The 13285-nt window shown below is 36.4% G+C and overlaps 1 protein-coding gene across 2 annotated transcripts in view; it reads right to left on the bottom strand.

Annotated features, from left to right (window-relative positions):
• The window catches only part of LOC150108218 (dnaJ homolog subfamily C member 7-like), a 170303-nt gene that overhangs the window by 23577 nt on the left and 133441 nt on the right, over positions 1-13285 (bottom strand). For both annotated transcript variants that reach the window (XM_090390657.1, XM_090390656.1), the window contains exon 11: positions 8547-8693. In XM_090390657.1, the coding sequence (XP_090246783.1) occupies positions 8547-8693 (147 nt within the window). The remainder of the gene's footprint in view (positions 1-8546; positions 8694-13285) is intronic.

Genomic DNA, 13285 nt, shown 5'->3' with positions numbered 1-13285 from the left:
AGTGGAATTGTAAAGACAGTTTAGAAGAGAATGTCAATGAGATCCACCTACGAGACTTACTATCACTCGAATTAGATATAAATTTGAAGAAAATGGAACTGTTCAAAATGTCCATAAGCAACGTTCAGGAAGACCACGAACAACTACGAGGCCTCCAACAAAAGAAAGGTTGATTGAAACGTATCGTCAAAGTTCAAGAAAATCTGTGCGACGTGTCGTATGCAATAGGAGTATCAAAATCAAGTGTCCATCACATGTTGAAGAGCAGTCATTGGAAAAGTTACATTCCAAGAAGAGTACACGCTCTCAACGAAGATGATCCGGATAGGAGAATGCAGTTTTGTGAGTGGTACTTGGAAAAATGTGAAGAGAACGCACAATTTTCCAAGACGAATTGTGTGGAGTGATGAGGCCACGTTTAAATTAAATGGGTTAATTAACCAGCACAATTGCACTTACTGGGCACCTGAGAATTCGCATCTTATGGAGGACATCACGTAAATTTACACTTCAAAACTGGCAACAGTCGACGACTTGAAATCAGCAATCGAAAGACAATGTGACAAGCTACAAGACGAAATGATTCTCATCATCAAATTCCTGCCATGTACCCTCAAGGAGCGTACAGGAAATGATAGTACTACATGAAAAATTTATATCATTGCTAACTTCCTATCTACAATTTTCCTCCAAATCAGTCTGTTACTTGCCAAGACTCCAACATTATAAGATCTTATATTTGTATTGTAAGGGTCAAAGCTGTAAAACTGAGAGGAGACTTCCACATAGCCTTTAAAGGAATGCAGAGAACCGACCAGGGCTTCTGACCTAATGTCCAATCCTCACCTTCTCGGGGTGCACATTGTTGGGTATCTACCTGGATACTGAACAAACGAAGATGGGCTGACAATTTGGAATTTAGCCAACCAAATTGTATTCCTATTGGTTAAACCAAAATACAAAATGATGGTACAACATGACAAAATTTCATGCTGGCTGGGGAATCGCCCGGTTAAACAAGGTCCCCGTTGTTTTCGCTGTTCGCCAGGGAACCAGGGCGAACAGCGAAAAGTCAGCTACTGGAACAAATCTGAAAACAAACCCCAACTCAACATCACCAGAGTCAAAGATCGGTACTATCAACATAAGAAGCCTGAATGGCAAAGAAATGGAGCTAGCTGAGGAATTAGATAAGTACCTGATCGACATAATAGGGGTGACTGAAACAAAAAAAAAAAAAGACAAAACTGATGAGTTCTTTCTGAGCAATAAATACAAAATGTTATATTCAGGCAATGACAATCAAGGAAAAGAAGGAGTAGCCATAGTATTCAACACAAAATACGAAGCACATCTTCTTGAATGGCAGGCAGTGACAAGTAGAGTGATTTGGGCAAATATCAGAATGAGGAACTGGACAATGACTTATTTGTGCCTATGGTCCCACAGAAGGCTCTACTAAGGTAGAAGTGGAGGAATTTTTTGAGGCTCTAGCGAAAGCTACTGACACAATGAAAAAGGAAAAGTTGGTCCTTGTTGGGGATCTAAATAGCAGAGTAGGAAGTGATTGTCAGACATACAAAAATATTTTGGGAAAATTTGGAGAAAAGAGCAAAGCTAATAATAATGGCAAATACCTGTTGGATTTCTGCTCAGGACATGGACTGGTTATTACTAACACCATGTTCCAACATAAAAATGTGCACAAATTCACATGGAGAGAAGGGGCAAGGAATAAGAAAAGTCTCATTGACTATGTTATTGTTGATAGTGATGTTTTCTCCCTGGTGTAGGACACCAGAGTGTACAGAGGATTTGAAATTGGAAGTGATCACTATTTAGTCTTGAGCAGGATAAAATTGAATTTCATATTGAAAAGAATGACATGTAAGAAAGTTTTAAAGCGAATAAAAGTTGAGCAGCTATCAGATGTGAACTGTAGACTAAAATACACAAAGATTATTGAAGGAAAAATGTTATCTTTGGGTTACGGCAGATGATGGAAAAGTATCGAGAGAAACAAAGGGAGCTACACTGGCATTTATTGATCTGGAGAAAGCATACGACAGAGTGCGAAGGCAAGAAGTCTGGAGGTGTCTGAGGGAGAAGAAGGGTCCAGAGAAATGTCAGGTTGGTGCAGGAAATGTACAGAAATGTGAAGACAAGTGTTCGGACCTGTCTGGAACAGACAGAAAATTTTCAAGTAACAGTTGGCTTGCATCGAGGCTCAGCATCAAGTCCATTTCTGTTTAATATTGTGATGGAGGTGGTGAGAGAAGATGCGCCTTGGACAATGTTGCAGATTCAAGAGAAGAAACGAGAACTAAACTGGAAAGATGGAAAAAAGTACTGGAAGAGACAGGTATGAGACTGAGCAGAAGAAAGACAGGGTGTATGTGTTGCACAGTGGGCGGCAGACAGGAGACAGATCTGGAGCTGGAAGGAAATGTCACCGGGAAGGTGAGAGACTTTAGATACTTAGGTTCAACAGTGGAAGAAGATGGAGGAGCTGAGAAGGAAGTAAGAAGGAGGATACAAGCGGGTTGGAGGAACTGGAGGGAGATGGCTGGAGTGTTATGCGATAAGAGGGTGCTGATCAATCTGAAAGGCAAAATCTATAGGACAGTAGTGAGGCCAGCTATGACATATGCTATAGAAACTGTGAGCCTCAGGAAAAATAACATCAGCAGGATGGAAGTAGCAGATATGAGAATGCTTAGGTGAATGTGCGGTGTGACCAGAAAGGATCGTCTGAGAAATGACTACGTCAGGGGAACAGTGAAAGTTACGAACTTAGGAGCGAAAATACAGGAGGCAAAGTTGAGATGGTTTGGCTATGTGATGAGGAGGGAGGACAAATATGTGGAAAGAAGGGTCAAGCAGATGGATGTGCAAGGAAGGCGGAAGCATAGGCAGCCAAAGAAGAGATTGAGCGAGCTGGTAGAAGAGGACTTGAGGATGAAGAACTTGTATGTGGTGATAGCCCAAGACAGGAAGGTGTGGAAGAGACTCATCATTAACAGAGACCCCACATAATTGGGAGAAGCTGCAGAAGAAGAAGAAGAAGAAGAGAGATTATTGAAGGAAAAATGAAAGAGGTTGAGAACAGGAACCAAACCTTGAAGAAAACCTTGATTGATTCAGCTAGAGAGGCATGTGGTGAAGTTCTCTGCAAGGATAGAAATATTGGAACTCCATGGTGGACACAGGAAGTTAAAGAGGCAGTGAAGGAAAAGAAAATAGCATATCAAAAGTTCCTGGCAAATAAGTCAGCTTGTGCTCTTAGAGAATACAGAGACAAATGTAAGAAAGCTAAACAGTGTGTAAAACTAGCTAAACAAAAGTGATGGGAGTACTTTGGCAAGAACATAGAAAATAAATATCAAGAAGGTGGCAAAATATTCTGGAAGTTGTTGAAGAAGCTTAGGAATGGAGGAAAGAGTGTTGTAAAAGGAGTTAGAGATGATAAAGGTGAAATGAAAACGGAGAAAAAGATATCCTTGAAGTATGGAGTAATTACTTTGAAAAACTGCTAAATGACACAAGCGGTGATGACAGCACAGTGATAAAAAATGCTGACCAGGCATGCAGTCAGGAATACATATCCATACTAGAAGTAACAAAAGCCATCAAAGGTTTGAAACGTGGAAAGGCAGCAGGAGTAAATGATATTCGACCAGAAATTCTGAAGTATGGTGGTATAAAAGTCTTATAGGGGCTGCACTGCATAGTTCAGAATGCTTGGACAGAGAGACGAATTCCAGATGATTGGAGTAGAGCTCTCATAGTACCCATATATAAAAAGGGAAATAAAACTGAATGTGAGAATTACAGAGGTACATCCCTACTGAGTGTTCCTGGTAAGATATATGCAAGTATACTTGAGAAACGGTTGAGAAGAATTGTGGAAGAAAAGCTTGGTGAAGAACAAGCTAGATTCAGGTCAAATAGTGGAGAAATCATGGGAATATAACAAAGATCTGTATTTAAGTGTTGTCGATTTGGAAAAAGCATATGACAAGGTGCCAAAAGAGAAGCTATTCAATACGCTCAAGCAATACTTAAGTGTTTATTTGAATTTTAAGTCAGCAGTTAGAATTGAAGGAAGTACAGGAAGATGGTTTAACGTTAAATCTGGTGTGAGACAAGGATGTACATTATCCCCTCTGTTATTCATTATCTATATGGATCACATTATGAAGGAAAGTGGTATTAAACATGATATCAAAATTGGAGATGTTAATGTCAGCTCTTTGCTGTATGTGGATGATGTTATACTCCTAAATAAATCCGCTACAAGTCTGCAAGATTCTCTGACTAAATTGAATAGTTGTTGTAATAGATATGGTATGAAGATCATCAATAAAAAGACAATGAAAATAGGCAAAATCATTGAAAATGTCAACTGTGTTGTGAATGGAGAACCTGTGGAACAAGTAAAACATTTCAGCTATTTAGGCACGATTTTTACTGAAGATGGTCAATTAAATATAGAAATAGACAACAGAATCAACAAAGCTGGTATGGTAGGAAGTCAATTGAATAAATTCATATGGAATAAGAGAGAAATTAGTCGGAACACTAAATTAGCTGTATACAAGACAGTGTTCAAACCAGTTTTAACTTATGGATCTGAGAGCTGGGTCAGAAGTAAAACACTTCACCAAAGACTAGCGACCGCAGATATGAGAGTCCTGATAAAGATTACAGGCGTGAACAGATGGCATCAATGGCAATATCATATTAAAATCGAGAATGTTAGGAAAGAATTTGACATTGTCGGCATCCAGGAATGCGTTAGGGGAGCTAATCTCAGGTGGTATGGTCACTTTAACAGAATGGGCGAGGAAAGATTAGCAAAACAAGTGTTCTTGCCAAGTTGGCAGGAAAAAGACCCAAAGGAAGACCAAGATACAGCAGGATTGATATGGTACAAAGTGCCTTAGACGATAGAAATATAAGATCTGGTAATGTTGGAGTATTGACAAGTAACAGACCAATTTGGAGGAAAATTGGAGATAGTAATGATGTAAATTTTTCATGTGGTACTATCATATCCTGTACATCCCTTGAGGGTACATGGCAGGAATTTGATGATGATGACTGTTTGTATTGTCCAAGGCACTTTGTACAGTATCAATCCACACATATCTTGGTCTTCCTCTGGGTCGTTTTCCTACCCACCTTGCAGAGAACACTTGTTTTGCTAATCTTTCCTCGTCCATTCTATTTAAGTGACCATACCACCCTGAGATTAGCTCTGCTAATACATTCCTGGATACTGACAATGTCAAGTTCTTTCCTAATATCCTCATCTTACTCTCATATCTGCGGCCGCTAGTCTTTGGTCAAGTGTTTTACTTCTGACCAAGCTGCCAGATCAATAAGTTAAAATCAGTTTGAGCACTGTCTTGTATACAGGTAATTTAGTGTTCCGACTAATTTCTCTCTTATTCCATATGAATTTATTCAACTGATGTCCAACCATACCAGCTTTGTTGATTCTGTTGTCTATTTCCTGATTTAATTTACCATCTTCACTAAAAATCGTGCCTAAGTAACTGAAATGTTTTACTTGTTCCACAGGTTCTCCGTTCAAAACGCAGTTGACATTTTCAATGATTCTGCCTATTTTCATTGTTTTCGTCTTTTTATTGCTGCCCTTCATACCATATCTATTACAACAGTTATTCAATTTAGTCAGGGAATCTTGCAAACTTGTAGCAGATTTATTTAGAAGTATAACATCATCCACATAAAGCAAAGAGCTGAGATTAACATTTCCAATTTTGATATCATGTTTAATACCACTTTTCCTCATAATGTGATCCATATAGATAATGAATAACAGAGGGGATAATGTACATCCTTGTCTCACACCAGATTTAACATTAAACCATCTTCCTGTACTTCCTTCAATTCTAACTGCTGACTTACAACCCAAATAAAGACTAAGTATTGCTTGATATAATGCCCCACTGACACGATATAACTGTAGGGAATTGAATAGCTTCTCTCTTGGCACCTTGTCATGTCCAGATTGAAAAAACGTAAATACAGATCTTTATTATATTCCTATGCATTCTCAACTATTTGTTGTAAAGTGAAGATCTGATCCTGACAGCCTCTATTTGGCCTGAATCCAGCTTGTTCTTCACCAAGCTTTTCTTCCACAATTCTTCTCAACCATTTCTCAAGTATACTAGCATAAATCTTGCCTGGAACACTCAGTAATGAAATACCTCTGTAATTCTCACATTCAGTTTTATTTCCCTTTTTATATATGGGTACTATGAAAGCTCTACTCCAATCTTCTGGAATTCGTCCTTCTGTCCAGGCTTTCTGAACTATGCAGTGCAGTCACTGTAAGACTTTTATACCATCATACTTCAGCATTTCTGGTCGAATATCATCTACTCCTGCTGCCTTTCCACTTTTCAAACCTTTGATGGCTTTTTCTATTTCAAGTATGGATATGTATTCCAGACTGCATGCCTGGTCAGCGTTTTTTACCACTGTGCTATCACTGCTTGTTTCATTCAGCAATTTTTCGAAGTAATTGCTCCATGCTTCAAGGATATCTTTTTCTCCCATTTTCATGTCACCTTTATCATCTCTAACTCCTTTTACAACACTCTTTCCTCCATTTCTAAGCTTCTTCAACAACCTCCAGAATATCTTACCACCTTCTTGATATTTATTTTCTATGTTGTTGCCAGTCTTCCCATGACTTGTGTTTAGCTAGTTTTACACAGTGTTTAGCTTTCTTACATTTGTCTCTGTATTCTCTAAGAGCACAAGCTGACTTATTTGCCAAGAACTTTTGATATGCTTTCTTCTTTCCCTTCACTGCCTCTTTAACTTCCTGTGTTCACCATGGAGTTCTGAATTTTCTTTCCTTGCAGACAACCTCTCCGCATGCCTCTTTGGCTGAATCAATCAGGGTTTTCTTCAATGTTTGCCACTGAATCTCCACGGTTTGGTTCTTGTTCTCAAACTCTCATTTTTTCTTCAATAATCTTTGTGTATTTTAGTCTACAGTTCACATCTGAGAGCTGCTCAACTTTTATTCACTTTAAAACTTTCTTACATGTCATTCTTTTCAATATGAAATTCAATTTTATCCTGCTCAAGACTAAATAGTGATCACTTCCAATTTCAAATCCTCTGTACACTCTGGTGTCCTACACCAGGGAGAAAGCATCACTATCAACAATAACGTAGTCGATGAGACTTTTCTTATTCCTTGCCTCTTCTCTCCATGTGAATTTGTGCACATTTTTATGTTGGAACATGGTGTTAGTAATAACCAGTCCATGTCCTGAGCAGAAATCCAACAGGTATTTGTCATTATTATTAGCTTTGCTTTTTTCTCCAAATTTTCCCAAAATATTGTTGTATGTCTGACAATCACTTCCTATTCTGCTATTTAGATCTCCAACAAGGACCAACTTTTCCTTTTTCATTGTGTCAGTAGCTTTCTCTAGAGCCTCAAAAAATTCCTCCACTTCTACCTTAGTGGAACCTTCTGTGGGACCATAGGCACAAATAAGTCATTGTCCAGTTCCCCATTCACTCTACTCAAGACTGCCTGCGATTCAAGAAGATTAGCCTCAAATTTAGTGTTGAATACTATGGCTGCTTCTTCTTTTCCTTGATTGTCATTGCCTGAATATAACATTCTCAGTGTTTCGATTCCATTGCTGCACGTTATCAGTGGTGCCTGGACCAGGACGCTCATCAGTTTGAATACAGACTTTGAGGGATGAAAAGTACATTTATGTAGTGCACTTTACAATGTGAAAGTTGACTGTATTATAATAAATACCAACTTTATGATCATTCAAAGTGTGTATACATTTTTTTGAGACACCCTGTATTTGTTTTTCTTATTTATTTTTACATAGTCCAGAAACTCTGCTCTAGAGACTAAACATGGAACTTTTTCAGGCCACTTCAGGCCTCCATTAAGTGGGATGGTGATCTCACACTAGGCAATGAAATTCATCTCCCACCTAAAGATAATTACAAATATCCATACTTATAGCAGGATTTAAACCACAGCCTGTCAGCTAGAGAGTGGATACACTAACCCTTTCAGTCAACTAGGCAGGCAATTTATCTTCAGCACTAGTCAGACAATTTAATATCCATGTTTTACATCTTATTTTGACAATTTTAAACTCTGCACTAATTTTAAGCCTTCCACTAAATAAATTTTCATTAGATTTGATGAGAACAAAATACATTGTTGAATGACAGTAAACCTGTAAATTTTTAAAGCAAGTCATTGCTAATGGTAATTTTTCAGTATCATTAATAAATGTTAAGTATCATTATGTTTATAATGGAATGTAAACATAATAGTTGAAAAGAGACAAAATATTGAATAATGTAATTGTTATCAACCTCAAAGGTTAAAGGCATAAGGATTCCATTTCCCAATTGAGATGCGAATGGTCTCCAAGGGTGTGTATAGGGGTGGGGGGAATTGAAATAATTAAAATACTTCCAATCACATAAAAATACCATTGAAAATTAATTACCTGGATGATGTAAAAGGGCTCTCTTACGGTATGCTTTTTTGATTTCATCATCTGTAGCAGTCTTACTTACTCCAAGTATTTTATAGTAATCTTTTCTTTTACTTTTCTTGAGTTCCAACTTTGCCTGGTCTAAAAGTTTTTTGTGCTCTGTTTAAAGAAATGAAATTAAATAAATAAAAAGGGAAACAACTGTTATCTATATAGATAAAATTAAGATTGAAAAGGCAAGGGGTCACAATTTGACATTCTATTTTCATTTACTGCACTAATTTAATTCTACAATAAGTGCATTTATTAAATCTTTGTCTCAATCTATTCAAGTTATCTATTATCAAATTATATTTCAAATTAATAGTAGAGTTTACAATTTATTTTAAAATGACAACAATTCTTGGTAAATGGGAAAACTTCACCTCTCTCAATATATATATATATATATACACACACACACACACACAGTAAAACCCCTTTTTTAACTTTTCAGGGGACTGATGGAAAAAAGTGTAAATAGCAGGAAATGTAAAAAAACATTAAAAAAAGGCTAAAAGATGATTTACTGACATACTAGATTACAAAATTTAATAAATGAAAATAAATGAATTTACAATTACTTACATTTATCTATTTAAAAAATCTTTAATTGTTGATCAGGCCTGTGTAGCTCAGTGGAAGTGGCGCTTGCGTCCTCTGCACTTGGTCGCTCGAAGTCAGACTTAAGTTCAAGTCTAGTTGCCGACTGGAGGAACTTTTTCTAAGCCTTTCTTCGACTGTTTCCCGATTTAGTCGATCTGTGGCATGGGCAAGCGGGTTTTTCCTCCCGGAAACTGGTTTTTCATCCCATAAACTCAAGAAAATTGACCGTAGTACCCACATTATTTCAGACAGTGACATATCTTGTTAGGGTTAGGTACCAAGAGATGGCAGCACTTATTTGCCAGCCTTTTCATCGGTGGCTGCTATAATTAGTGATAGACATGGGCCAGCTATCTCTGATTGGCTACCAGTGGAGATTGAACTGCCCACTCAGTCTCCAAAAGATAGAGTATAAAGGCCTCGTCTATTCCCTATAAGAGAATAAAAGGCGCTAGTGATTTTTTTTTTTAAATTGTTGACTGTTTTTGCTTTTCGTTTTTTTTGACATAGTGATGTCAAAAAATGACCTGTTTGACATACTTGACCTGTTTTTTACTATCGTGTTCAAAGAGGACATGGAGAGCCCAAGATCTTTTGCTTAATGCTCACGTGTTCCGGCATGCCAATCTACACATCGCAGAATTGCCATCTTTTCTTCTACAGAAATACATTTTCTGTCTTTTTTTCTCCTTGTTACTAACATGGATAATCCACCATCTTGAAACTTGAAAGCAACTTTCACATGCTAAATTACGTAGCAGAAATAATTCGTACTGTGATTGAAAAATAACGGTATCGCTCATCACTACATTACTGCTGCAAGCATGCAAGTCACTGTGACAGTGGAAACAAAACTACAGCCAAAAGCAACACCACCTGGGAACAGAAATGCGTAGATTTCTGCAGAAATCGATTTGAAAATCAGCATTGTCACCTGAGAGAAAAACGCAAATCACGGGAAATAATGTCCACATCAAGTTGTTAATGGTGGGAAAACGATATATCGTAAGAATAGGTCTTAAGACAGAACCAACAGAAAATGACGTAAATCGCAGGAACGTAAAAACAGGGTTTTGCTGTATATTTTTTTGCAATAAACAGAAAGATCTCATTAAATACTAGTATGCTATTCATCATCACCTTACAAGAGTAAAAATTATACACAGTTAACTGCTTATACTGAATATGACAGAAGAACACATAACAAAAGACATTTCTAGCCATTCTGTTAAAGAAATTGTTTCATCCACTCCATCATTTTGGATGTTGCCAGACAAAAGGTTTCAGTTTTAGTATCTTTGCAGTAAGATGTGTACTATTTCAAACATGCTGTTTAATGCTGAATTACATCACATATATTGTCCTTCAATTTAGTGCACTGTACATAGGACTAGTTCATTTCTAAAACAATTTTGGAAATCAAGTAAATAAGCAGAAAGCACTGTTAACAATTTTTCATACTTGAAATAAATCATAATGTAAACAGACCATGAAGAAGGGAATTAAGTAAAGGATATTGTTTTATTAGGTACTAACAGTTCACATCTTGAATATTTCCAGAGCATTATAAAATACTATGCCTAGAATAATTCCTTTCTTATGATCTGAACAGTGCACCAACCAAATACTTATCTGTGAATATTTGGTTGGTGCACTTTTTTTTTTTTTTTTTTTAAAAATAAAGATATCAGAGTTTCCTATGGACACTTTCTGTATGCAAAAGTTGCCATGTCCTGCTTTCTAAGTTACTTAAATGTTTTCAACCACATATGAATAAAGTGAAGTAGGATAGGAGACAACTGGCATAAAAATTCAATGATACTTTTATATAAAAATTAACTAGCAAGTAAATGGAAAGTAAAATATTTTCAAGCGTATATGTGCACTTATGATATCTAATGAAATCTGAACTAACATTTGGCATTTGTACATATATAGCATTTCCAGAAGCTACAAGATTTTTCAAGAACAATTTGACATTTGATACATAAATAAAATACAAGTGAACAATTACATTAAAGTTTTAAATGCTTAAAATTTTATGTTGAGTATCAAAGGCATCTTCAATCATGAATTCAAAATTAAACAAGGTACACTGCACAATGAGAATGTGTCAACCATATATGAATAAAGTGAAGTAGGATAGGAGAAAACTGGCATAAAAATTCAATATTTTTATATAAAAATTAGCTAGCGAGTGTTTGAAAACTGATTTTCCTTGAAGGAGATAACTTAAACCCATTGAATCTATTCAAATGATACAAGTTTCACAGTTTTAATATTACTGCTTCTTAAAAAAAATGTCTTTTATGTAGAACTTTCCTCTTTTTCCAAAAAAGAATCTCGTATTTTTCCAAAGAAGAAAGCATGTTTGGCAAGTACAGATAATCCAGTCTAATATAACAGAGTGAAGGATGAGAGGTGGATAAATGGAATGGTTAGAAGAATACTACTGGCTTTTACAGAGGTATCTGAGTACCACATGGAACTCTTTCATGAAATGGGAACAAATGAGAATGGATAAGAACCTGGTGATATGGATATGAGTCATTGATGGACAAATACTAAAGAGTAATATAAGGAGGAGGAGCAGAATCTAGGAGAAAGAGGGCAACTATGAGTGTGAAGCAAGGTGCTTGGACCATTAATTTGTACATAAATGACATAGGAAATGAATTAATTGGAAATATTCAGTTGTTTCCTGATGATGCAAAACTGGGTAGTATAATATGTAATCAAGACAATGGGGAGCTTGCAGGATGATTTAAATAAGTGACAGTATGGGAAAAGAATAATGTGTACCAGTTTAATGTGGAAAAGTGTGAAGTTATGCATTTTGGGTTAAGTTCAGAGGGCATATTGCTATAGTAGTAAAGTTAGCTCATATGATTACTTAGTGAAGAACATACTGATGAGCAGGGATAAGCAGGTTACCATTCATCTTTATAACGTCTTAATACAGCCACATCCAAGTTACCATGCTCAGGTCTGGTCACCTGGTTTTTTTTTTGGGGACAAGAAAGTGATGGAGAGATCCAGAAGTGAGCAGCCAAGAAGGTGAGTGGTCTGCAGACCCTAACAACATAGCAATGATTTGTGCTTGGAAAAGTACAGGCAGAAAAGAAGGAAAGAGAAGCATTTAAGTTACTAAAATGTTTTTATAGGATTAATGTAGAAGAAATATTCTAGCACTTGGCTAGATGGGAGGGGGAATATCTGGAATTTGAGTAAGAGCATGGTTAGCAAGGATGTGAGGACTACATTTTTCACTTGGAGAACAGTGAATAAGTAGGATTGGTTGCCAGAGTGAGTATTTTGTCTATCAGAGTTCAAGGAGAAGTGCACTAGATATTGGATGAGTAGTTTGTGTTTCCCACAATGGGTCTTTGGACTCCAAGGAGGTACCTGTGCAATAATAATAATATAGACTAGATGTTCATCAGGACAAACTGCTTGTTTGGCCATATGAAGGATGTGACAGCCACAAGGATAGGCAAAAGGAGAAAGTTTATTAATTTGGCAAAAAGAAACTCTAGGAACAATAGATTTAAATAATTTTAAGATTCATCAGAGACATCTTTGACATATTAGAATATGATACAGTTGCCAACTTCCTCAGAGAATAATGATAGAAAAAACTCTCAGAGAACTATTAATGAAACGCCATTAAACAACAACAGAAAGTTTTATTGTGTTAGTAATCCATCAGCAGAGCAAAGTGAATAAGTATTGATAAATAATAGATTTAATGGCATGAGTTTTATTTTTACAGGATGACAATGTGACTGAGTCAAAGAAAATAAAAACATTTAAAAATTGAAGAATGTATAGGAAGATGTTTGATGCAAAATCAGGTTAAGACAAGAGTGAAGGTAAGTGGCAGTACACCTGGTATCAAAATTGGAGATAATAAACATGACCCTGTTCTTTATGCAGATGGTGCTGTACTTCTAAATAAATAAACGTACCACAAGTCTTCAAGAATCTTTATATAAAACTATTAAAAATATGAAAAAGATATGAACCAGCAACACAAAGGGTGAAATAAATCAACGTGGAAAACATCAAATGCATTCTCAACAGAAATGCATAGAATATATACATTT

Source organism: Typopeltis vanoorti, chromosome 3 (assembly GCF_054136105.1).
Source record: "Typopeltis vanoorti isolate ZY-2024b chromosome 3, IOZ_Tvanoo_1.0, whole genome shotgun sequence".
NCBI classification, from domain to species: Eukaryota; Metazoa; Arthropoda; class Arachnida; order Uropygi; family Thelyphonidae; genus Typopeltis; species Typopeltis vanoorti.
The sequence above is the reverse complement of the archived record's forward strand: the minus strand, read 5'-3'. Positions and strand labels throughout refer to the sequence as shown.